This window comes from Zonotrichia albicollis, chromosome 1 (assembly GCF_047830755.1).
Source record: "Zonotrichia albicollis isolate bZonAlb1 chromosome 1, bZonAlb1.hap1, whole genome shotgun sequence".
Lineage (NCBI taxonomy): Eukaryota > Metazoa > Chordata > Aves > Passeriformes > Passerellidae > Zonotrichia > Zonotrichia albicollis.
This window is the reverse complement of record NC_133819.1, coordinates 4338145-4364502: the sequence shown is the minus strand read 5'-3', so window position 1 is coordinate 4364502 and position 26358 is coordinate 4338145. Positions and strand designations below refer to the sequence as shown.

The following is a 26358-nucleotide window of genomic DNA, read 5'->3' as shown; positions in this document are numbered from 1 at the left end:
AGGTGAGAGATGAGAATTTGATTCTATTTTGACTCTCAGAAGGCTGATTTATTATTTTATTATATTTATTGTTCATTAAATTAAAACAATTCACATGCTGGGTAAACAGTTCTCCAAATCACATTCCAAAGCAGCAAAGTGGGGAGAAGCTTCTCATCTTGCCATGAGAAGAAATCCTGTCCAAGGGATTTTTCATAAAATATCACGGTGATACAGTGACTTCCCATGGACCATGTTCTGTCTCACAAATCCATCAGGAGAGGTTTTTCTGCACATTAATGTGCAAATCCCTGCAGTTTCACTGTCAGCAGAGTTATTGCCATGTAACAAAGGAGGAGGGAGCATGAGCTCCATGGGTCCTGCAGCCATGGTAGCAGCCCTTGTGCTGTCTGGCCTCAGGACAGTCCTTGGGAGGCACCATCAGTTCCCTTGGGGTACAGGAAGGCCAGACCTGAATCCACTATTTGGGCACTCAAAATAAGGTTTTCTAGAAGCCCTGAACACCTTCAGCTGCCAGGAAGACCAGTGTGCTGCAGTTATCAAAGTCTTGCTGCAGGTGGAAAAATAGGGAAGGGCCTTAAAATGCTCTCAGCCTTCAAGCATGACCAGGTATGAAGGACATGCAACCAGAATAAATTTCTGTGTCTTAAGAGATGTCTTAGGTGTCTTTAAACTTAAAGAGTTTAAAATCATCCTTGAGGAAATCAAGGGATCATTGAGGAGCTGCTGGGTCCATGTGCACTCCCTGTGTGGTATCACTGAGGCTGTTCCAGGTTTTACATCAATGCCTTTAGAAAAAGGTATTGACAAATTGGGAGAAATACAAGGAATGTGCCTGGTGTTAGGACAGCAGTGAGGCTTAATCTATTTTGGGCAGTAGACAGTAAAGAGGTGATTTAATCACAGCTTCTGTGCTGCCACCTGAGGAGTTCAGACAATGAGGAGCTCTCCAGTCCAAACAGCAGAGGCATCAATGCCCCTCAGGATGGCAAATGAAAACAGGCAGCTCTGGGCTGGAAAGGAGATTTTATAATGAGGCTGAGTAGCCAGTGAAATGATCTGAGATGGATTTGCTGGCTTCACTGCAGGAGAGAGCTCCTTCAGCATAGAAATGAAGAGGTTTATGTAAAAGCTGCACTTGTTCTAGGTGGCAGAAATTCCTTGCAGGACAATTTTTGATCATGGGAAGAGCAGGATGGCTGCAATGGCTCCTCCTGTCTCTGTCATCTCTGAATGCAAGAAATCCTCAGGGCTAGCAGGCTGTGAGGGTCAGAGTTTACCACTGCTCTTTGAAGCGTGGAAAAGCCAATGTTTATGTCCATGAAGTGCAGTTTCATGTGAACAGAATTAGCATGAAAGGATTCCTATTGATTTCACTGAGTGACTGAAGTTATTTATTTATGTTGCAGTTGCCCTGAATTTCCAGACAGCAGGCACAGAAATGGATGTGTACCAGGGCCGCTTCCAGGACAATGGGTTTTCTGGCTATGTCCTAAAGCCAGAATTCCTCCGGGATGAACAAACCAAATTCAATCCAAAATCCATCACAGAAGGAACTTGGGGGACAAAGAAGAAGCTGCTGCTTAGAGTAAGAATAGAAATTGGGAAATATCTCAGTAACATCCACTTTTTGGGGGGTGTGTAGGTTGTACCTTCTCCTTCTTCTGGTCCTACCTTCAATGTTGTCTAACCCTACTGATTTCCCATATCTGGGGGCTCTCATGGACTTGGATCCTCCAGGGATCTGCTCACATGTTTAATGTTGGGTGTGACAGTGTTCACAGGGGTCCAAGGATGAGGGAAGAGAGAGGATCTGACTCCATGTTTCAGAAGGCTTGATTTATTATTTTATGATATATATTACATTAAAACTATACTACAAGAATAGAAGAAAGGATTTCATCAGAAGGCTGGCTAAGAATAGAATAGGAAAGAATGATAACAACGGTTTGTGGCTCAGAGAGTCCAGGCCAGCTGTGATTGGCCATTAATTAGAAACAACCAACATGAGCCAATCTCAGATCCACCTGTTGCATTTCACAGCAGCAGATAATCATTGTTTACATTTTGTTCCTGAGGCCTCTCAGCTTCTCAGGAGGAAAAATCCTAAGGAAAGGATTTTTCATACAAGATGTCTGTGACAGTTGGGTAACAGGTTAATGCCAACATTTGCTGTTGTTCCAGAACTGTGCAGGCAGGCATGCAGCCACCTCTGGTGTTCCCAAGGACCAGCTGAGCACTGGGGACACTCAGAAAAGTTGTCTGTCCCCAAGGCAGCTGGCTGGGCTGCAGCAAGGTTCCTTTGGTGCTTTAGCTCATGAGAGCTTCCTCTGGAGGATGTCACAGCAGCAGCTCTGAAAGGGCAGCACCAGCCTCTCACAGCAGATCCTTCACTCCTGGGGAAGGAGAGGGAATCCTCCAGGGAGCCCCCTCTCCTGGTGGTGTCCTGATCTCCTCCCCTGTTTCCTCCACAGATAATCTCTGGCCAGCAGCTGCCAAAGGTGAACAAAAGCAAGAACTCCATTGTGGATCCCAAGGTGACAATAGAGATCCACGGGGTCCAGCAGGACAACAACAAGAAGCAGACCAAAGTCATCGAGAACAACGGTGAGGGGCTTTCCTCCCAGCTCCAATCCCATGAGCAGGAACCTTTTCTGGTCCTTGGCAAGGCTGCTGCCCTGTGGGCAGACCCACCCAGGGCACCCAATCCTGCCCACACTAAGCAGATACTTGAGGTGTTGCTATTCTTTTGTTTGGAGACAGAAATTCCCTGTAAAACAGCATCAGCCATGTGGGTTGTTTGGGGCAGGCTGCCAGATTTGCAGAGCTAGAACTTTGGAAGTGCTCTTTACCTCCATGCATTTGGGTTTGACCTGGTGTGCAGGGGTTCTCATCAGGATCTTCCCAGAGGAAGCTTCTTGTCTTGTGGGGCTGCGTGTACCCCAAAAGTGTCACAAACTCACAAAAGATTGATGCAAGGAAGCTCACGGGTGTCTTTTCCAGCCTCTGCCTAAAGTAGGGCCACACAAAGTCTACTCAAGCTGCTCAGGGTATTGCCCAGATGAATTTTGAGTATCTCAGAAGCTGAAGAACCATTTCTTACCAATCGGACATGGCTGTGACTTCCCTCTGTGCACTGAGGGTTTGATATCATGGCCTTCTGCACAATCTGCTTTTCTGTGTGGAGTAAGAGCCAAGCACTGGAAAGCTGGTGCATATTTTCCTGCCTACTAACAAAGTTTTCCTTTTCCTCTTTCCTGTTTGAATAAATCTGGCCTGCCTCCTAAAGCTCGTGGCCATTTCCGTCACCTACAATAATTTTTACGGCCTGTCAAGTGAAAGTTGTGTAGGGAACATTTCAGCCCTGCCAGGCCTTTTCCTCAGGGCTGCTGAGCACTCCCAGCCCCTTGGCCAGCCCTTCCCTAGCTGGAACAATACTGGAATGATGCTGAAATTATAAGTGCTGCCTTGTGGAAAGCAGATCAAACAATAAAGACACCCCAGGCCCATCTCAGCACCTCCACATGAAAGATCCCTTTCTCCTGCTGAATTCCTCACAAACCCTGCAGGACCAGCGAGCTCCAGGTGACATTTTGCTGTCCTTGGTCTCTGCTCTGCACAGGCAGCAGGGCTTTTAACAGGATCTCCTCTCCTGTTTGCTCCTGGGGAGTGGTTTATTGACACTGCACTGCCATGGCCTGGAGAGAGGGCGCTGAGCTTGCTCTGCATTTCATGTGTGTGGGTCTCAGCTTTGTTTGCTTTGTGATTCTGGACCACGTGACCCTTATCCAGACTTGATTATGCTTTTTGTAATCAGACACTCCTCATTAACTTTTCTTGCAGACAGGGAAATTGGGGCACAGAGTGGTGCTTAGATGGATTATCTCAAGCAGTTGGAGAGGCTTAAGGCCCCAGAAGGCTGTCTCAACACAAAAGCACAGCTTTCCTCTCTTCCCTCCCCTGGTTTAGGGCTATAAAAGTTTGCATCTGGTCCGATGGCAACCAAAGACATCCATGCACCACCCAGCAAGAGCCTGTGGAGCAGAGCTGAGTTCCTCCCCTGTCCTGATCCTCACTCCTTGCTAGGACCAAGGTCTGCAGTGAACAGCACAGGCTGAAGGATTTATTAATTCCAGGCAGCAAATCACAGTATCAAAGCTGGGAACAAGGCTCTTTGCACCTCCTCAGAGCCTTGGTCTGGGTCAGATTAGATTGATAGGCAGGAAAAGTCTCCATCCATGTGCAAACACCTCAGGCCACCATTACTGCTGACATCTCTGACCTCCATCCTTGTCTGTGTTGCCCAGGCTTTAACCCAAACTGGAATGAAGAGTTTACATTTGACATAGAGATCCCTGCACTCGCCCTGGTCCGGTTTGTGGTGGAGGACTTTGACATGTCGACCAAGAATGACTTCATTGGGCAGTACACCCTTCCCTTCACGAGTCTGAAGCAAGGTAAGGCCCTGCTGCCTGCTCCTCACAGCCCTCTGAGAAGCTCCAGTGTCCTGGATGAGTGATCCAGATCCATCAGAGCTGGGGTCAGAGTGGATTTTTTGGGCACCTGTTGTCATCAGAGGCCTTGGGCATGTTGTGTTACCCATGCTCAGAGCTGTGCCTCTGGACCTGCCTGTTCAGCACCCTGTGGGAAATGGGGACAAAATGCTCTGAGACAGGGAGGTGTTTGTGCAGGGTCTTGGCAAACATGAGCAAACATTTTTCCAGATGGACTAAAGGCCATTTTCCATCTGTGTCTCTGCTCCCAGGTTATCGCCACATCCATCTCCTGACCAAGAACGGAGACCCCTACTCCTCCTCCACCCTCTTTGTCTTCGTCAACATCCAGGACTGTGAGTAGCAGCCTGGCTCCCCCAGGCCACAGAGAGCCTCCCTACAGACCTGGAAGGAATTCAGTGTGTGAGAGCCCTGCCAGTGCCAGGGTCAGTCCCCAGCACCTGCCCTGGAGCAGCACTCGGTGCTCCATAGGATCCCTGGTGTGAGACAGCCATCGACCTTCTCCCTGCTGCTGGAAACATCCTGATGCTGCTGATGAGATTAATCCTTTTGTACCTGTTCAACCGATCCAGCTGTGGTTTTAGTTCACTTTATTTCCATGTTTTTAACGTTGCTTTTAGCGAGAGGACAGGGACTCCTTTTTTAGCGAAGTACAGCTCTTGGGTTGGGCTTGGTCAGGCATCTGGGCACAGCACCCAACATCTGTGCAAGGAAAAGTCTCCCTCAGCACTGCAATCAGTGGCCAGGTGCCAGGTGGCTCCTTGCAACTGCAGGTGTCACCCATCTTTCACCATATGAAGCCCTAAACGGGGACACCATTCCCCTCCTTTCTGTTACAGATTAAAAAAGAAAGCTGCACTACAAAGCCCCGTGTTATGTAACCCGAGTTTCCTTTTGTGTTGTAATAAAAAATACATGAGCACTACTCTGCCTGTGTGCCTGGCTCCCAGCCAGGCCACTTTGCATTCAAAGCCTTGCTCTCATCCTGTGAAGGAGAAAGAAGCTGCCGAACAGCAGATTTCCCTCTGACCCAAAGTGAAACCCACTCAAAGGGACCTCAGAGAAGGTCTTGTGCCAAAGACAGAGGGAGCAGGCTCAACTGCCAGCAGGGCTTTTTTTGTTTTGTTTTGTTTTTTAAATACAGTAAAACTTTGTGTTTTTACAGAAAAATGTCATTTTTTAACAGACAGGAAGTAGATGTTGGTCCCAGTTGCACTGTAGAGGTAACCCAGCATGAGAATGTTTTGAGAACAACACAGTATTTATGGCAATGAGTGATTTGTCTTCAAGTAGAGCTACAGAGTTAAAGGAATATTGTTGAAATAAAATAATATATATTTTGAAGTGCCAGCTGTGTTGCTAACAGTATGTTAGACTATTAAAAGTTTAAAATGAATTCTGGAAGCGTTCAATTACTTGTCACTATTTGCCTCTTTGTCCTACTTGAATGCAACATACATGAATTTGGAGCTAGACCTGCTTGATTTCTTAAATTGTCAGGATTCCTGGCAGTTCTGATCCCTGGTGGTGAAGATGATACCAAAGATGTTATTGTCCTTTTAAACATACTCTGGTCATCTTATTTTTTAGTCCAAAACAGCCTGGATTTAATGATTTTTAGGCCCTCTGCAAAGCTGGGATTCTTTTAGCCCTCCCTGGAGTTTGTTATGCTGCAGTAAACATTGGACACATTGATTTTTCCTCTTGACTACAATACTGTGTGATGTTGTAAACCATTGCCAGATTAAATGTGAATTAAACCCACACCTCAAGGGCTGATATTGCATTAACCACCAGCCAGCTGGAAGAGCTCAGGAGTGGCCAGTGAGGCAGAGCAGTGACACAGTCTCTCCAGGTCACCAATGGGATGGGGCACATTGCTGGGGACACATTTGAAGGCCAGGGATGGAACATCCTGGACTCCCACCCAGGGACAGCCTGAGTTTGGTCTCTGCTCTCTCAGCACTTTGTTTTAGGGAGCCATGGGATGAAAATCAGAGGTGAAAGTGGTAAGAAATGCTCCTGCCCCCTCACTTGCACCAACACCAGCTCTTGTAGGGCAAATTAGAAAGAAATTCTTCCCTGTGAGGGCAGTGAGGCACTGGAAGAGGTTTCCCAGAGAAACTGTGGATGCCCCATCACTGGGAATGTTCAAGGCCACTTTTGGGGCTCTGAGCAGCCTGGGACAGTGGAAGGTGTCCCTGTCCATGGCAGGAGGTTGGAGCTGGATGATCTATAAGGTCCCTCCCAATGCAAACCATTCTGTGATTCTGTTCCTCTGTGAGGTCAGATCAGCCTGCTGGGTTGGCTGTGAACTTATTATTTGCATTTTTTGGGTGGCAAGGTTAGATTTCAGTTGGATTATTGAGCTAAAGCCTGCTGTGGCCAGCATCAGAGAAGTGGGAGACCAGGTGGCCAGGGTCAGGGTGGGCTTAGATGGATTGCACACAGAGAAGTTGAGGTTTCCCCTGCTTGTTTTGCATTTAGAGGTAGGCAAGATCTATGGGATGAAAAAACATCCTTTATCAAATAGGAACAGCTGGGGAAAGCTGCTAGAGCCAGGTAGGAAAGAAGCTGAGATGGAGATGGGGTGGGCAGAGCATGATGACAATGCTGCAAGGTCTCTCTCCCCAGAGGAAGGGACATGCCCATGTTGTTACCACTTGAGCTTATCTCTGAACAGATCAGGAAGTGCTGGAGCCCCACAAGAGGGAAGAGCTGCAGAAACAGGACATGGCCACTGACATCACAGCAAAAGGCACCAAAGGGAGGAGTGGGAGAGGATCTTTCAGCAATCAGAGGTAGGGAGTAAAAGCAACTCCCCCATGAGGAGTGCAGCAGCAGCAGTTTTCATCAGATCAGGTATCAGAAAGCTCTGTGGTCTGTGAAATCCCAGGCTGGTTCCTGAGTGCTGGCAGGAGCACTCCACTCATGCTGGTGAGCATGGTGGCCACAGGAATTTAAGCAATTTGTGGCAAACTGGCCTAATCTCTATAATCTGACTGTATTTTGGCTGGTCTTCATCTGACTGTGTGGAGCTGGTCAGGCCCACAGGTAGGTGGCATTCCTGCATCTTACTGAGGAGCACATGCAATTCTTCAATTTGGGAGCTGGCAGCAGCACTCCTCAGCAAGGCAAGGCAAATATTGCTGATTCCAGCAGGGCCAACAGAGGTTGAAACGTGGGTAATGTGCACTGATTGCATCTCTTGTGAACACAACAGGAGCAATCACACAGGTAATTCAGCTGATTTGTGTCTCTGCTTGATGCTTAACTTACTCTGCACAGGGAGTTCCAGAGGGTTTTGGGCTGTGCCCTCAAGCAGAAATGGGATGAAGTGGTGGTAGGAACAGAGACATAACAATGGGGTTGGGGTTTATTTGAGTTAACTACCAATTCTTAAACACAAAAGTTCTCCAGCCCAGCCAGATTCTGATACTTCTGCACCATGATGTGGTCCTGGATGTGAATGAAAGCTCTTTGCCCCTCAATCCACAGCCTGGAGCTCCCCAGCTCCATCCCACATCCCTGCAGCAGGGCAGGGCAGTCCGGCCAGGTACTGCTGCTCACTGCCAGTGGGGGCTTCAGGAGCAGGGTATGTGGGCATGGGGAACAAATGGCCTGAGCTACTTGGAGCTTGGGGACAGAAGGGGCTCCACCTCCTCAGTTTTTTCTTTTCTGTTCAAAAAAATCCAAAATTCCATTGGTGACCAGGTGTTTGAAGGATCTGTGGCCCTGCAGAGCTTTTATCTGCTGCCATCCTACCCCCCCATGCTGATCACAGACACTTACAGGGCTGCTGCTGGATGTTTATTTGGAATCACTGATCAGGCTGGAAATGGAGTAAAGCTGCAAACCCACATTGTCTGAGTTTTTAAGGTGGTGCTTCTTCCTTTAGTTTACAGTTTTATCCTGTAGTCACTGATTGCTCACATTTCCCACTGCCCTCCCCAGCCAGACTGATCCCACAGTGTGGAACCAGCACTCTCATGGACATCACAGGGATGGAGCCTGATAAAAGCTTCAGTAGGACACCCTCTGCCTCAGGTCACACCCAAACCCCTCCTGGCTTCCTCAAGCCTCTGCTCTGTGGCCAGGTGGACTCTGACATTCACCTGGCCACAGTCAGGGAGGCCAGGTGAGATTGCAGATTGCTGTCTAAATGAGGAAAAAAATAGAGTCTTGTATGGCAGTCAAAAATCAATATTTGTGTCTAGCCTTCAGTGTCATCATCCTCTGGAAACATCAGCTAATAAATATGCTCATAATAAGTGCTTTTATCCCCCAAACCAGGTTCTCATGTGTTTTACCTGCCTGGGCTATGCATGTTAATCTGGAACTAATTCCTGCTGTTTTTTGTGAGAAGGGGCAGAAATGTCTGGTGTCACTCACAGAGTACCTCATCAGGCATCTGGCTTGTTCCTGACCTCAAGGCTGCCCCTCCATCCTCTGAGGGCTTCCGCCTCCTCTCCCCACCCAGAACTCACACAGCAGCTGCAAATGGCCTTTGTCTTGACTAATTTTAAACTTCTACAAATGAAGGAAGATCATGGCCTAGTGCATGTGGCAATTTGCAAAAGGGAGAGGAAAGATGAGGCTACAATGCAGTTGTGTGGCACACACTTGTCTTCATGGCTATCAGCAATAAAGTGTCAGGAAGAGGCAAAAAACATCTTGTCAAGAAGCTGTTCTTGAAAAAGGTTTTTCCTCCTGGGGTTCTGGGTCTGCAGGGAGAAAGAAGCCATCCCCTGAACAGTGGCTGCTGGAATAACTGAGCTGGACTGGGGAGCTGGGTTGGGACCACTGAGGAACTGCCTGCACTTCTTTCCTGCAGCTCCTAAGGGAGCAGGGGCTGGTCCCAGAGTCATCAGATGCCCCCTGCAGTCTCAGAAGAGTCCAAATTGCTTCTTCTCATTCTGCTGCTTCCATTTGGGCATCTGGTAGAACTCGTCCTTGGACTTCCCGAAGATATCATGGAAATCGGCATCGGAGAGATAGCACTGCAGTGAGGAGAGAGAAAGGACAGGTCAGCTTTGGTTTTTGCAGAGCCTGGGGCACCCCCATGGCTGCATCCCCTCCCCACTGTGCCAGAGCTGACCTCTGACTCCAGACCAACAGCTCCTGCTCAGCTCCCTGTCCTCGTGCTGGGAAATGCAACATCCCAGCCCACTGCTCCTCATCCCACTTCCCAAAGCACCAGGGAATAAAAGCCCCCCAGAACAAAGAGATGTTCCAGTTTTGAGGAGTTAGCATGCTCAGGCTGGAATTTAGCCCCTGTTGATCATACTGTGGCCAGGACAATTTATGGCCCACCAGGGAAGCTCTGCTGGCCAGAGTTTTGGGCAGTGATTCACAGTGAAAGCATCTCCCCCTGCTCAGTCCCTTCCCCTAAAATATTCACTGGAAATGTTCACTCCCATTGCTGGAAAGAAGGGTTTGCAGAAAGAGGGCTCATCAGAGATGCTGACAAAGGTCCTGTGGGAATGGGAGGTTGAGTTTTTGTTTTTTTCCTGGTATTTTGGGTAGAAGAACCCATGTAGAGCCCAGCTGTGGGTCATGGCTCTGGCCATGGGTGCTGGCCTTTGCCAGATCTGTTGGGCAAGACATTGGTCAAACAAGGATTACAGGGAATAGAGGGAATCAATCCTCTGTCCCCCCCATCAGCTTGCTTGGATTCAGCTGCAGACACTGCCAAAATCCTTGGGCTGACTGGAAATCTGGGATGCGTAATTTCTTCTGAAATTGAAAATTGCTGAAATGCAAGGTTTCTGACAATTAAAAAAAAAATAATTTCTTCTGGGAGGAGTTTCAAATGAAAACATACACCTACAGCTCAAGTAAAATGCAAATTCTGGCTTAGTTCTCAGCTGTGTCACCTTGTCCCCCTGGGTGGCAGAGCAAAACAATTCCACCAGAAGAAAACATTTTTTAAAAATTACTACTTAAATTTTTTTTTCTGCCACAGAAACCCCATAATTACTTCAACTAGGCTAAAACCACCACAAGGTGTCCCTGTCCACAGCAGGGGGTTGGAACTAGACCATCATTAAGCTCCCTTCCAACCCAACCATTCTATGGTCCTATGAACTTCCTCACACAGAGCTCCTGCTTTTGGTGACACCTGGTTGTCACAGACATCTTTGCATGAAAAATCCTTTCCTTACGATTTTTCCTACTGAGAAGCTGAGAGGCCTCAGGAACAAAATGCAAACAATGATTATCTGCTGCTGTGGAATGCAACAGGTGCATCTTTGATTGGTCTCTAATGGCCAATCACAGTCAGCTGGCTCAGACTCTGTCCGAGACAGAAGCTTTGTTATCATTCTTTGCTATTCTTAACTGGCCTTCTGATGAAACCTTTTCTTCTATTCTTTTAGTATAGTTTTAATAGAATATATTAAAATAATAAATTATTAAATTTATTAAATTAAAATATTAAATTATTATATTAAAATAATAAATAGAATATATTGAAATAATAAATCAAGCCTTCTGAAACATGGAGTCAGATCCTCCCTCATCCAAGAACCCCTGTGAACACCGTCACACCTGTGTGTCCTGCCAGTGTCCCCTTGAGTCTGAGCAGGACTTGGTGGTCTAAAGCCCACTTAGCCAGCTGCAGGTTAAGTTAGAAAGGTATCAATGCTGTCACCTCTTTTTTAGTGGGATCCACGCCTTCAGGAAGCTCATCCACGGTTCTGTGCATCAGCACCTCTCGGGAGTAAATCCCTTCCCCATTGGGCACCATGGCAGGGCTGCTGTGGCTGTTGTTGCTGTTGTAGTTGTTGCTGTTGCTGTTGTAGTTGTTGCTGTAGCTGTTGCTGTTGCTGTCACTGTGGCTGAAGTGAGATTTGTACTCCGAGGAGGCATTGGCTGCAGCTGAACCAGCCAGGTTGGTGGTGCTGAGCGTTCTCTTGTTCAGGCTGAGGTTGTTCAGGTCCTGCCAAACAGAGGAAAACATGTCATGAGGAGATGTTCTGGCAGAGCAAGTTGGGGATGATGCCAGGATCTTTCTGCTGGGGTTGTGGGGGACTATTTCTGGCACAGGCTATCTGTAGCTCCAAAGCAGCAAGGGGAAAGTCCCAAGTGAAGTGTTAGTGCAGTGCCTCCATAAATGCTACCCCTCGGTGTTAGGACTGCTAAAAGCACACACTAGTGAGAGCTCTTACAAAGAACTGAGGATACTTACAGCAGTCTCATTCTTCGCAAGATAACATCAGGGGAAGGCACATGTGGGATGACAGAAGGTGAGGTTAGATGTCTACCATGTCTAAAACACCTAAATTACCTGCACACCCCTCCCTGATGAGCCATCTCTCCTCACCCAAACCTGCCACTTCCTTCCAGCCTTCATCCTGACCCTGCCCAGGGCAGAACTGACCCTGTGACAATGACATTTGGGACTGCTGGGACATCATTAACTTGGTAGGATCCCCCACTGGGCCATGCCCTTCCTGACCAGGGAACCCTTGTTTGAGTTCTCAGGGACTCCACCACTGTAAACTATCCACAAAACACTTAACTACACCCTCTTAGAGCTGCACACACCTTAATTTGCTCTGCATTAGAGCAGCTGGACAATGTCCTGCTCCCAGATGCCTCTGGGCAGGACTGGAAAAGGCCCAGGAGGTCTGGGTGTATTTATGGGTAATTCATCACATCTCCCTCTGCTCCCACAGAGGAGCACAGCTCTGATGCTGGCAGCCTGAGGTTCCCATGCCTGCCCTGGTCCTGGTGTCCCCTCCTTGATGCAAACAGGCTGGGGGATGTGGAGGTGCGTGAACCCAGGGGTTTCCTATTGCATGGCCAAGACACAACTCACCACTTTGATCTCCGATATGGCTGACACATCTCCCAAGCTGTTCTTCATTTCCTCGTAGGATTTGCCATCCTAAAGGGAAAGAGAGAGCTGTGAGAGCCATGGGCTGCCTTTAGTCCACACTCCTGGGTCATGAGATCCTGAATTTTAAAGCCCAGTGATGGCCACTGATATGGCAGCTCCTGCAAACCTCAGCCCCTGCAGTCAGAAAAATCCGAGCTTTCACTTGAGAACAAAGAAAAAAAAAATAATGGACTTCAGCCTTTGCAGTTGTACAGTAACAGGTGAAACCAGGAAATTTAAAGACTTTGGAGCAGAAGGAAAATGAAGAGAAATAATATTTACTGCTGGATTTAAAATTTTACACTTTGTTGAATCTTGCAATGCCTGAAAGTACTCCTTTTTTCCAACCTTCCTACTTCATTTAGATAAAACAAAATATTTTTTCAAAGCCTCAAGTCCTTCCTTCTTGTAATTAGGTGCCATGTATTACCAGATACCTCTAATTTTGTATTAAAAAAGAAATGGAAGATGCTAGATAAATTGGCAAAGCTCATGACTGTGTTTTCCTAAGCAGCCAGGAGATGTCAGTTCTTAACAGAAACATCCAACAAAGTTTCCCAACAAGAACAAGCAACATAAACACATGGACTGCGGAGAAAACAGATTTAGACCCAAAACTGAGCAAAGAACACACACCAGATGTTTCTGGGATGTCAACAGTTTGGATGGCTTGTCTGTAGTTGCTGAAGCTGCCTACAGGGGATATTTTTAGAGGCACATATTTTATGAGCTGTATCCTTGTTTTTCAGCAGTTCCTCAGGAAAAAAAAATAAAACAAACCCACAAGTTTTGACCTTTGTTCTAAGCATCAACATATTTTAAGGGTCACTGTGAGTTGCTGTCTTATCTCTGCAGATCCAGCTGTCAAGACTGGATCCACCACCACATGGATTGGGAAGAAAGACAATGCAAACTCAGATACAGGAAATAAAATATCTCTGTAAGAGTCTTCCTGCAGTGTGGAGTCCTGGGGAAAGAGGGGAGAAAGGAATTATTCCCTCCCAGTCATCTCTTGGAGCAGGTTTCCATTTCTGCATGGGGAGGAGCTGGTATTTGTAACTCTGATTTGAAGGCTGGTGTGCAGGGACCAAGGGTGACCTTGCTCAGGAGCTCCTGAGCTCTGATGGGCTTTCCACAAACCTGAACATCAGACCTGTCTGCTCTTTCATTTCACCACAGTTTGCCCTTAAAGCTGGCTCATAAATTTGCCTCTGTGGCTGCACTTTCAACAAAGAACTTCTGTTGCTTTGGTTTGTGGTTTTTTTTTCCCTTTATGATGTGGGTGGGTCTTTTTTCCCTCAGAACTTGATTTTTACTACTCATAGTCCCCACCTCTTTCTGGCTGAAATCAAAAACTTGATTTGGAACCCAATATTTATGAAAATATGAATATTGTGAATTCAAGCACATTTGCAGAAGCCTCTGCTTCACCAATCAGGTGCTTTTTTTATTGGTGAAGGAGCAGAAGCTGTTTCAGACAGCACCAAGAACTCATGTCCTCATATTTTGAAGGACCCTGCACATGGCAGGGGGTTGGAACTGGATGATCTTTAAGGCTCCTTCCAACCTAAACCATTCCATGATTCTGTGAAGCTCAGGACACTTCCTAGTGAGGTTTCACTCCATGCACCCTATATTCACTGACAACAACACCCTCCAGGCCCCCCTGAGTAGCCTCAGGGCTTTTCCAACAACTTACACTCCATTTGTAGGGGTCCCAGGCGTTGAACCACCCTGTGAAGTTGAGGGGTTCATAGCCCTGCTTCACCAGGATGATGGGAGTTGCCAGGTCCCTCCCAGCTGGATGGGTCTTGAGATACTCCTTGGCTGAGGCAATGGCCTCGTTCCTCTCCTGTGCGTTGGAGGCTTTGCCAACCCAAAGGAAAATCTGCAAGGGGAGAAGGAGTTGAAGGTCAGCGAGACATCAGAACCTGTGCAGACACAGCTGTTTTTTCTCCCCTCCAGTGGAAGCAAAGACAAGACTGGAAATGTGTTTTCCCAACAGTCCTCTGTGATTCTGAGCCCAAATTTACACCCAAACAAGGAAGATTTTGCTTTTGAGACAGGCATGGAGCATAAATATTTCTGGGGTAAACTCTGAAAGGTGACACCTCTTGTACGTTTCAAGGTAGCTGAACCCAGCCACAGGCCAAGACCCAACTCAATAACCACCAACAAAAGCCATAACCTGATTTAAAACATGTCTGAGGAGAAGGGGAGGAGGCTTTTTCTGACCTCTTCCCATGTGTCCAGCAGCATGACATCATCTTCATCCAGGTCCTCCTGGCAGAACCCGACCACCTCCGTCATGATGAACCGACCCGTCTGGTTGGAGCACTCAAAGAGGCGAGGCTGGTAGTGTGTGACCTGCTCCTGGAACCTGCCTCGTGCATGGCAGGGGAGGGAAAAGCAAGGAATGTGGAAATCTTTCCCTCCTGGCTTACTGCAGGGCCCTGAAGGTGCTTGTTGTGGCCTTGAGGAGAGAGGTGGAACATGGCAGCACCAATCTAAAGGCCTGGAAGCCAGCAATGTTAGGTATCAGGGGATTCTCGGACTATTTTAATGCTTTTCAAAGGTAATTTTTTTTTTCTCCACCCAAAAAGGCAAAAGCAGAACACTTCCCTCATTGTGGCAATGAGCTTGATGTCAGGTGAAAGCCACACCAGATCACTTTTTGCAGAGGAAACCATCACCAGCCCAGAGGGCTGGGGAAATCCATGTTGTCCAAAAGCAGATTTAGTCTCATGATTCTCCTGGGGCTGCTGCTGGTAATGGCTGGAAATGGAGCACATGGTTCCTGCAGCCCCCAGGACAAGATAATGGGATAGTTTTACTGGGGAGAAAGGAGGATGTAGCACACCCTTGTCTGCAGGCTTTGGACCCGTAGCTCCCACTTCAGGAGAACTCCTGGCTCAAAAGCCAGGAAAGAAACACCTTGGTGTGGTTTCTGATCAAGACCTTGGTTATATTCTGGCCTCGTGCTCCCTTTATTGATGACACAAAATATTCATTTTCCTGCAAAGTTTTGCTCCCTTGCCTAATGTCCCCTGGTCACAGGAACCAGCAGGTCACTATTACCTCTTTTCACTGGCATAAGGTGCTTTGCCTCCCAGAGCTTCCCAGAACTCTGCAGGCTCCTGTCCTTCCAGGATGGTGTGTTTGTCCCGTCTGGAAATGATGTCAGCCACCATTTTTGCCATCTCCCGCTCATCTCCGCTGCATCCCTGTGTCCAGGATAAAAGATTGAGGTGCAGTTAGGGGCAGACTGGCAGAAATTATCCGTGGGGAAAAGCTGGCTTGGTCCTCTGGAGAGCTTCAGACCTGCTTGAGTGCTTTTGAGCTGATCACTCATGATCAAAATAATTTCTAGTCCTTGAAGGGACATTTAGTGCAGCCAATGGCACCTAGAGCAAACCTCACAGAATGACAGAGTGATTTGGGTTAGGAGGGACTTTAAAGATTATCAGGAACACCTTCCACTTGAACAGGATGCTCCAAGCTAAATCCAACATGGCTCTGAACACTTCCAGGGATGGGACATTGACAACTTCTCTGCTTTGGTTTGATCTACCATCTTATCCTGACACACAACTGACACAAGATACATGAATTTGCTCTCATCCTGGCTGATTTCTTACAGCTGGAAAATCCAGGATTATTTATTTATCTGAATGAAAGCTGTATGAACACCTACAATGAGGTGAGGTGAACCCCAACATGGGTTACTTTTGTAGAGAAGGTTTTTACTGCTGACCCACAGACAGAGGGTCTGACCCTTTCCTCACAGAATCATTGAATCATTAAGGTTGAAAAAGACCTTTAAAATCATGTAGTCAAACCATCAGCCCAGCACCACTAAATCATGTCATCAAGTGCCACATCCACACATTTTTAAAATATTTTTGACTCCACCATTGCCCTGGGCTGCCTGTTCCAGTGCTTGACATCCCCTTCTGTGATGAAAATTTTTTTAGTATGTTGTATTAACCTCCCCTGGCACAACTTGAAGCTGTTTCTCCACTGAATTAATGGGCCACCTACCCAAGGATTCATCTCCATGACCTAGCAGAGGCAGGAAACTCAAGCAGACCTGTCTGGTGCCCATGTCTCACTGCAGACTCACCTTCCCACACCACAGGTAGCAGACCTGGCTGGTGCTCAGCAGGAAGACATCGTTGGAGTTGAGGGAGGAGGCTCGGGCTGGCACCTCTGTGGCCTTGGTGTTCACCTCATCCGTGCCCCTCACCTGGAAGAGGCGGATCGCCGGCTCGGGGCTGCTCTGCTGAGCCCGGCTGGTGCCGCCCTGCAGGGAGAGAGGGAAGGGCAGCTGTTGTGTTGTGATTCCAGGGTTTACCCCAGAACCTCGGGTCCCTCCCTGATAATTCCCTGCCAAGTGTGTCAGTCACCTCTCCTTTCCCCTTCCAGCACTGTCTGTCAGTCCTGGAATTCCAGAAGGGCGTCAAGTGATTGGCAGAATCCAAAAGATGCCCTCCACCCCTGAGGGGACATTGGGCCATCCAGGTATCCTTTGCCCCTTAGGATCTCCTCTCCCATACCTGGTTGGTGGCTCTCTACCCCTTCCCTCCCCTCTCCCTGGGGTTAAAAGGGTTAAAAGGCAACCATGAGGTTCGGGGAGTTCTGTTGGAAGAATTGCTGGATTCTGAGGCCTGTGGGCCAGTATAAACCTCTGGATCAAAACCCTCCATCAGAACCCACTCTTTTCCTTCACCATCACCTTAAAGCTTCTCCACCAGAGCTAAATCTGAGCTCCTGCAAGCAGGGACTTGCCCCCAAGCCCCCAGCTGCAGCATCCAGCCAGCCAAAGGTTTCTCTGGGGTGAAAACACCACAGTTGCTGCTATTTGGGTTCAGCACCAAGGGCCAGACAAACTCAGGCTCATCCTGTCCAGCTATATTGAGATTATTCCAATAAGTAGCACTGAGAGGTGAGGAGGACACACAGATCCAGGGTGTGACTGATCTGAGGAAGGCTCTGGGCTCTCAGCCCTGCCCACTGTTGTAATAATGTGTTACTGTCACATTTTCTGAAAAATCCCTTCACCACAATTTCTTCTCCTGGGAAGCTGAGAAGCCTCAGAGAAAAATGAAAACAATATTATCTCATCTGCTTCTCCTGTGTTTTGCTGCTTTGGAAAGTGGTCTGGAGATTGTTTATCAAAAAGGTGGTTGTTTAATTGGTTTCATGTGAATTGTTTTTACTTAACCACCAATCACAGCCAGCTGTGTCAGGACTTCGGAAGAGAGAGTCACGAGTTTTCATTATTCGTTCTTTGTTAAGCCTTTTGTCTGTATCTTTTCTCTATTCTATAGTATAGTTTTAGTATAGCATTATATACTATAATATACTATACTATAATATAATTATGATATAATTAATATAATATAATATAATATATCATAATAAATTAGCCTTCTAAGAACATGGAGTCAGATTCATCATTCCTCCCCTCGTCAGGGTTGCTTACAAATTCAACAATAATGAACCATGGTTCTGCACTGAGCAGGTAAGGAAATACAAGTATCTTCTGATTCCAGGTCATAACAAAACCTACATGGCACAACTCCCACATTTCTCCCTGATTATGGAGTCCTGACCAGCTCCCATCAAGATGCTCAAGGTCCATGTGACCAGATCATGGTGTCTGTAGAGGATTTGCCAAGGCAAACTCTGCAGGGCATCTGTACCCTGATTTCCAGCTGTGCTCATCTTAACTGAACACCTGCCATGGAAACCATATAGTGGACCAACACTGAGAGCTGAGGGCAATTCCCCTCTCCCACAGCCACAGGTGGAATTTCTCCACCACATATGTCAGCAGGCTAGGCAGCAAGTGAAGTGGGTTGGTAGTTATGTGATGTGATTCAGGCAAGGACAATGCAAATCTTGTTTGTATGATATTTTGAATGACCCTCTCTGGATAGCAGCACTGGTAATTCACAGGATGACTGCCTTACTGTAACTCTGCAAAATATTTTGGGACAGAGTCGTAATGAACTCCATACATCACTGCTGAAGCTCAGGGGTGGAGCTCAGTTGAGTTGGGTTAGTCCAGGGCTGTGTTTACTACAACAGTGCTCAGACTGCTTGAGGAGTACTAGAATGTTCAGTCTGCCAGTCTGGGCAGGGCTGGCAGGCTCCTTTCCTGAATATCAGCCCATTTTTATTGGGCTATTTCCACTGCAGCTGCCAAGCCACCGTTGGTGCTCCCACCTCCCAAAGGCAGGTTGTTGGAACCCAGGACATTCCTCTGACTGCCCTGGAGGACTCGAGACTCTGGCAGGGGGCTCAGACACCTTGGCACAGAGTCACAAACACCTGTGCCTTTGATTGTAGCCCATAGAAACAATTACCAACTTTGTGTGAGGATTTACAAGCCACAAGGGTTTGAGTAGAATGATGGTGAATTTATCACAGGGTGAAAAAGTAGAATTTGGGGGATTTAGAATGGGGGTTCAGGAGGCAAGATGGAGGGATCTGGACGTGTCCTGTCCTTCTTCTCCTTCTTCTTGCCCTCCATCTTCTTCTGTGATGGTGACACTTCTGGATTGGTTTAGAGTAGAGACAGACTGTCTAACATACGTGATAGGTACTGGAAAATTATTTTAAATAAAGTGCACGTAGGTTTTAGTATAAAAAACTAACACCATCCCAAGGGTGGTCAGTGTGCCACAACCCGACCTGCTGGACAAACCTCAGCAGGTCAGAGAAAGAATGTATTAGATAAGAGAAAATAAACAGTCTTGAAAACCACAGCTGAGGAATCCCAACTTCTTTGGTCAGAGGGCTGGGAAAAAAGACTCTTTAATACCTGGGGTGACATTTCAGCAACACAAAACCTGAGAGCAGGTTACCTCGTAGATGACCAGCTTGCCCTTGAAGATGGCCAGGAAGTGCCTGGGCTCCTTGCCCATGGTCACCCGCACCTGCACGGCCTCGTCCCCGTATTTCCTGTCCAGCTCGACGGCATTGAGGGCACAGGCAGTGATCTCATCCACGGAGGCGTGGCGGCCCTGGGGGACAGGGGGGTGACACACACAGCGTGATGAGAACAGGGGTACAAACCTACAAACCTCTTCACAATTCCACACCTGCCAGTTCCAAAGTGTGTCATATCATGACATCAAAGTTAAAACTTCCAGATATTTAAATTTCACTGGCATTCTGGTTTTGCAGACTTCAGAGTCCCATTTTGGAACTTCTCTCTGCATGAAGATATACCTTAAAAAGAAAAGCAGAGATATCCATATAACCACAAAACTCTAAGAACTGAGGCTTTAAGGGACAATCCAGCTCCAGACTTTGACCTCAGCACTGTAAGCCCCACCATTCTTCACTCTTTCTGTCTTTTGCTGATGCTCAGCCTGATGCCAGTTTGGGATCAGTGTCCATGCTACCTACAAAGGATAGCTTGGGATATTTGAAATTGATGAGCAAAGTGTGTCTGAGTTCTTCTGGGTGCTTCGGTAGGGATTTTTGTGTGCAATTGCCTCTTTCAGCTTTAGACTTGTACAGCAGGCACAGCACAGTGCCCTCTTCTCTGCTTTGACCTACCTGCCACATGTAGATGATGTAGTGGGGTCTGCCTGACCTCAGGTAGGTGTACAGGACCAGGTAGCAATCACCCCCATAGAACTGCCCATACATCTTGGGATTCACTGGCTGCATTTCCAAGTTCTCAATCCTCCACACCTAGGGAACAAAAAACATCTTGGTTAATAGCTGTGAAGTCAAAGTGAGGACAGAGCACAACTTTTTGGCTACCACTGAGCTTCAGGTGTTCACTCAGGTCCCACAACTGGATGGAAGAGATCAGTGCCTGCCCCTCGTGAGGAAGGTCTGAAGTGCCATGAGGTCCATCCTCCGCCTCCTCCAAGCTGAACAAACCAAGAAATGCTTGGAAAGAGGCTGATCACTGCACCCTCTGCCAGCCAAAGGAGCTGTCTCACCTCGATCTCCCCGGAGGCATCATCGACCATCCTCTGCTCAGCCGCGAGCTCAGGCCTGGCGTGGAGCTGGGTGGTGTCAAACTTCACCTGCTCCACCTTGGCTGCGTCAAACAAAACAAAAACAAGAACAAAAACAGAATAAAAACAAGAATCCAGTGACTGCACCACACAAACCCTTCCCATCCTCACCCACAACCACCGTACAGCAAGTAAAACCCAGTCCAGGTTTGCAAAAAGCCACTCCTGCCCCCAGTAAACCAATGCTGATTTTGGAATATGCAAAAGCAAACCCACTTCAGTGTTGACCTGTGACAGGCTGGAATTGGCCACACAGCATGTTCCAGTGACAGCTAGCTGGTAAAAATATTACTAGTCTCCTGACTGAAAAATCTTAATTTTTTTCCAAATCCATAAATATTTTCCCATTTTTAAAATGCTGATTTCAGAAATAAAATGCCTACATTTCTCCAGCTCATGCCAAAGAAAGGGAGTATTTACAGACAGCACAGAGAGAAACAGAGATGGAGAGAAAAGAGAGAACTTGCAAGGGAAAGAGATTTGTGGCTCTCAGGCTGTTATTGATGGAGATGTTCAGCATCTCTGTCACCTTGCAATCATTCATCAACAAGTTCTCTCTCTTTGGAATTGTTTAGTCTTTGGGGTTAATGCATTGTAATATTCCCTTCAGCAGTGTGATAAATACACCATTTACACCCTGTGTAAATACAGCATCATTCCACTGACGTCAGAAGGGGACTGGATGGATGCCAGTGTAAATGAAAGCAGAGCTCTTTATCAGGCTCAGCATTAGCCCTTCATAAAGTAAATTTGGGAGATCTGGAAGTGAGAGATTTTGCATACAATTCTTCAGAGAGGAGTGAGTCTCTGACAACATTTATATTCACAGTAAGTGGCAATTTGGTTCATATAAGCAAATTCAGCAGAGCTGAATGTCCTTCAGTTCATGAATCCTTTCCATCAACTGAAGAAGATGGAAAATAGAAGGCACTAGCAGAGTGTACATTAGATTTTTGAGATCCTGAAGGCAGGAGACAGTTGATGTGAATGATGCTTCCTCAGCTATTGCTTAGCACAGGTAGGAAAGACAAACCCAGGACCAACATGCTCACCAATTTTGCCTGTAGTGTAGACCTTGCCCAGCCCTTGTGTTTCATTCTTTTCTGTCCACCTCTGGAAGAGCTGTTTGAACATGGCTGACTCTGCTCCGTCATTGATCACCTCCACGTTGGTGGATGAAGGATAGCCTTTGGCTTGGATAAAACCCTGGTGGGGTTCACAAAGGCCATTAGTGAGCTTTTTGCTTTTTACAGACATGATAAGAGGGGTGTGGACCTGGACCGGCCTGAAGAATGTCCCTCACTGAACACAGGGTGGAATTCAGTCCAAGATTAGCATTTGAACTAATCAGAAGTAACTGAAGACTCTTGCTGTAGTATGATGTTTACTTCTGTCTTTAGGGGACTGAACCCTACTCCTATCTCTTTTCTCCAAACTTTTTGTCTCTCTCTAAGCCAGGAAAACTGCTCTGCCTGGTAGAGAGCATAGGAGTGAAGGGGTGGACGCAGCTCAGCACGCCCAGAGCATGAAGTCTGTTTTGAAGGGACTCACAAACATTTTTTCTTCTTTTTTTCTATTTCTTTCCTTAAACCTGCATTATTTCTTTCTAATAGTGCTACCATCAAGTTAAAAGACTATTTCAACAGAGGTGCTTGATACAATATGAGTGAGAAGAAAACATTCTGTGTTCTGCCACAATGCCAAAATCCTCGTTCAGTTTTGGGAACTGCTCCCGTGTTTATCTCAGAAGGCTCCAGGATGACCCGAGGTGCAGTGCTGGCAGCTGTGGGAAGGAGCCTGATTGTAGCTTTCTGAGCATCCAACTTGTGCTGTAAAAGCTGCAGCCACACACTGCCCTCAGGGAAAAGCAGAGCAGATGGTTCTCCCGTCCCTCCCACCTGCCACACTGAAAGACAGACATATCTTTTGTTCTACATGTGTAGCTCAGGGCCAGAATTTGCAGAGATGATTGCCTACTGAAATGAGTCTGAGTCAAGCTCTTGAAAGGAGCACAGAGGACAGTGAGATAAGTTTTAAAGCATTTTTAAGCTTTTCTTCTCTGAGACAATAGATGCAATCCTGTAGAGGCTGGAGTCTCCAGGTAGGACCTTACTGAAGGTGGACCCACTGAAGTTCAGGATCTCCTTGTTAGATCTCATGGAAGATGAAGCTATTTATGGTCTTCCCATAAGTAAATGTCTAATTAAAAGCCGTGTTCCCTCATGGTCTTTACTTCAACATGCTAACTTGTAAAAAAATACCAAATTCCTTACTTGCTCAGGCTCCCTTGAGGCTAATTTTTTTCTGAGAGGAAGAGCTGGCGAATGCTCTGACGGAAAATAGCACATGAATATCAGACCCCCTTTATTATCTGTTTATGCACCTTTTTTGGTCGAATTCTTGACCCTGCTGATTCTCTCTGACTCCACCATCCCTTGAACCAACAGTTCCCAGAAGTTCACTATTTACCATGTAGAAAAGTATTTTCTTTTATACTTGATTTTCTTTATCCATTTTTTTCTTAGTTTTAGTGGCAGGTCTTAGTCCTAGCACAATTTGATGACTAACAATTTTGTATTTATGTCATCATGCCTCCCCTAGACACTCAACTTCTCTGTTATTACAGAGGCCAAGAGCTCCCCAAGAGCTACACTTAATTGTAATTAGTGGTCAGATCTAGATCAGCACGTATCAACCGCCCACGACATCGTTTGCACTCTATTACAACTCACCACAGCTCGAGTGAATGCTGCTTTTTTCTCTTCTGGGCTGGAGGCTTTTCCTCTCCAGACATAAATTTTGAAGCCACCTTGGTCTAAAATGTAGCAGTCCTGAGGTTAAACCAAAAAAACAGGAAACAGAAAAAACCAAATGTGAAAAACTCTGTGCAGGAAATACTCATCATTTGTAGCTCAATCAGGTGGATCCTTGTTGAAGATTTAAGATAGAAGCATATCCAGCTCATTTCTGAGCCTTGCAGAGCTCTAACCCTGGTGCAGACATTACCAGAGGTGTCAGAGAATTAATATCTTGGTTTAGAAATGGAGTACAACTATTAATTAATTAATTTCCATGGTTTATAAATGCAGTACAACTACCACCAACCCCACTGGGCAGGGTTCACAGGTGTGGGCACACCAAGCCCAGGCTGCTGATTTATAATTTGAACTAGTAAAGTATGCATTTTTCTTAGGCATTGCTCAAAACTGTCTATTACCAAAACTGTCTAACACCTCAAAGGAGGTGTTCTCAAACCAAAAACACCACCAGCTCCAAAAGGGGCCAGGAGAAGTGTACACTGAAATATCTACCCTACCCTGCTGCTCCCTGCATTTATGCCCAAATCTGAATCTAAAGGAGCAGGAAAGGTCCAAGTTAGACATGTTCTGCATGAATATTTTGTCCTCATTGATATCCCTGATCTGAAGCTCAGTGTTGCATTGCTGTGAAGGAAGCAGGATCCCGAACCCAAAGGGAATGAGGGGTGTGCTGAGACCGTCCCCATGCAGACAGCTGGTGCTCCAAACACACTGTGGGACCAAAGGCTGCTCCTTTTGCAAACTGAACTATGAAAGAAGAAAAAGGGCTTCACGTGTCTGCAAAGGGAGGCTGGGATTTTAACAAGGCTGACATCAGGATGCAAAGGGGAGCGGGAGCCTTGTGGCGCAGTGCTGTGCTGGAATAGGCTGGTCTGCACTGCAGAGAATTAAGGATGAGCAATTCTCTGCCAAATTTCAGTCAGAGGAAAAGCCTCTGTTTTCTGAAAAACTCTGCACAGAGGGTCTGTCAGGAAATCTCCTTCCAGGGTGGGTCACTGAGACCAGCCACTTGCTGTGGCAGGAAAACAAATCTCCCTGGTTTCGTGAGCAGAGTATTTATTTGCTCTGGAGTCAGCAGAGGGAAGGCTATCCTTGAACATCAGGTATTAAGAAGCCTTCATTCCATCTGGAATTTATTCCTGGTATGCAGCTCTCCCTCACTGTGATTGCCAAGCTAATATAATCCTTGGCTCAGAGCACCAATTTGCCATCTCTTCTTGGAACAGCTTCAGCACACCACCTACCTCCGGCTGCTGAGATTGTAGCAGGGCTAAGCTGTCCTAACCTAACAGCAGGGCTAAGCTCTCCTAGTGATGGAAGGCCTGATAATTTTCAGGAAACAGGTGCTCAGCTGAAAACAAAGTGAGCCACAGCCTCTTTTTCTGGCTGGAAAGGCCAGTCTGGCTTTGTCTCACCTCGTGCTGCAGCAGATCCTGTGTCAGGGGCCGGGTGGCGATCTCCTGCACCACTAGGTCATTGTCCTTCTCATAGACACTGCAAGACAGAGCCACCGAGCTGAGTTAGACCCCACAGAGCCCCCTGTGACAAGGGACAGGGTTGGGAGCACAGGACTCACTGGTAGAGCCTGACGTTGGCTTTCTGCAGCTCGTCGGCTTTGGTGTCGGGGATGGCGTCGCGGAGCTCCCCGCGCCTCTCGCCCAGCACCATCCTCATGATCTGCATCAGGTCTGGCGAGTCCCTCTCGTTGTCAATGATGCCAATCTGAGCACGGCCGCCCCTCTCGCTGTCCCTGATGCTCCGAGCCAGAGCAAGACCCTGCACAAGGACCCACAGGGGTAAGTCCTGACACACACCCCACACCCAGCAAGCCCCAAGCAGTGACTGAGAGCCAACAGCCCCAGCCAGGTTACCACAGCTCCCTGAAGCACCTAGTGCCTTCCAAATTTAGCTATTGAAGAAGCAGATATGTTTGTAATGCCTGATTATTAATTAACTCGTAGGAAAATACTGCTAATTGCAGTCACTGCTGATGCTGCTCCCGCAGGGCACATGGGAGGAGGCACATGGGAGCCAAAGGTATGTGGGAGCCACAATAGGCACTGCCTGCATGTGACTGTGCTCCAGCAGGTCCAGTGGTCCCCTGGGATGGTCTGGGGGACAGATGAACACATGCTGAGGCCAACGAGGCAGGATGCTGCAGAGCTGCAGGACCCCGGCCGCCCCACGGTGGCATTTTACATTTAAATGTTTCAAGTGTTCAAAAAACGTGGATGTCTTCTGTGAAAAAAGCAGCATGAAATGTCAAGCAGCTAATTAGGCTGAAATCTCCATCTTCAATTGATTTTTTTTTTGTTCCCATGACTCCTACTGCAATAGCTTTGAAAGACTCCTCTCTTTATCTCCTGTCTCTTTATCAAACATAGGAGATGACCTGCTTGAGGCCTGAGATGAACCCAGCAGCCACGAATCTGCTCCCCCTCCCGTGTTGAGGATTGCTTTGCACCTTCTTCAGCACCAAGAGGATCTCCACTGTGCCCCAAAAATGGCATTCCCTGGGGAGATTCCCTCTCTCCCAGTTCATCAGGGGACACCACACACAGGGCAGACCCATCTGCCTTTTAATATTATAATGACCACAAGCTTGGCCATCAGCTTTGCTGATAACCTGTTGCTGTATCTTGCTTTACTAGATCTCTGTATCTTGGTTCCTGTATCAGTAAAATAAGGGTAATGATCCCTTTGCAAAGTGCGTTAACAGCTATAGATGTGACCTATCAGCTTGTCTCATACTGACCAAGCCAGAATTCCCTGTTGATGTTGTAAACAAAAAATTAAAATTAATCTACCCTGGAGTGGTTACTGAAGCTAAACCTACTGGAGCTGCTGACTTTCTAATCCTATGCCATGCAAACAACAGGGCACAGAGGGATGGAGATGAGCTCCAGAGGGAGCTGGATGACTTTCTGGGGCTGGAACTAGTGATGTGCCCTTGGCTGCCTGTGAAATGCAACCTGAGGCCGGGTCTGAAGTGGAGCAAAGCAATTCCATGGGCCTCTAAAACCAACAGATGGGCAAGTAGAAAATTTATGATTATTTGGTCATATCTATGTTGTTGGTCATAAGATTTTCACTGTGAA

General features: G+C 47.1%; 2 protein-coding genes across 3 annotated transcripts in view; one reads left to right on the top strand and one right to left on the bottom strand.

Moving 5' to 3' along the window:
* PLCD1 (phospholipase C delta 1) overlaps positions 1-5439 on the top strand; it is a 54407-nt gene extending 48968 nt beyond the window's left edge. For both annotated transcript variants that reach the window (XM_005491428.4, XM_005491427.4), the window contains exons 12-15: positions 1410-1588; positions 2475-2607; positions 4308-4457; positions 4766-5439. In XM_005491428.4, the coding sequence (XP_005491485.2) occupies positions 1410-1588; positions 2475-2607; positions 4308-4457; positions 4766-4857 (554 nt within the window). In that variant the 3' untranslated portion in view covers positions 4858-5439. The remainder of the gene's footprint in view (positions 1-1409; positions 1589-2474; positions 2608-4307; positions 4458-4765) is intronic.
* A 265-nt stretch (positions 5440-5704) lies between these two features.
* The window catches only part of VILL (villin like), a 40590-nt gene continuing 19936 nt past the window's right edge, over positions 5705-26358 (bottom strand). The window contains exons 7-20 of the mRNA XM_005491429.4: positions 24837-25036; positions 24676-24754; positions 23174-23272; positions 21494-21647; positions 20364-20464; positions 19969-20106; positions 19269-19427; positions 16520-16699; positions 15475-15620; positions 14632-14776; positions 14096-14284; positions 12337-12405; positions 11167-11454; positions 5705-9514 (exon numbers count right to left, since the gene is read on the bottom strand). Coding sequence (XP_005491486.2) covers positions 9401-9514; positions 11167-11454; positions 12337-12405; positions 14096-14284; positions 14632-14776; positions 15475-15620; positions 16520-16699; positions 19269-19427; positions 19969-20106; positions 20364-20464; positions 21494-21647; positions 23174-23272; positions 24676-24754; positions 24837-25036 — 2061 coding nt within the window. The 3' untranslated portion in view covers positions 5705-9400. The remainder of the gene's footprint in view (positions 9515-11166; positions 11455-12336; positions 12406-14095; positions 14285-14631; positions 14777-15474; positions 15621-16519; positions 16700-19268; positions 19428-19968; positions 20107-20363; positions 20465-21493; positions 21648-23173; positions 23273-24675; positions 24755-24836; positions 25037-26358) is intronic.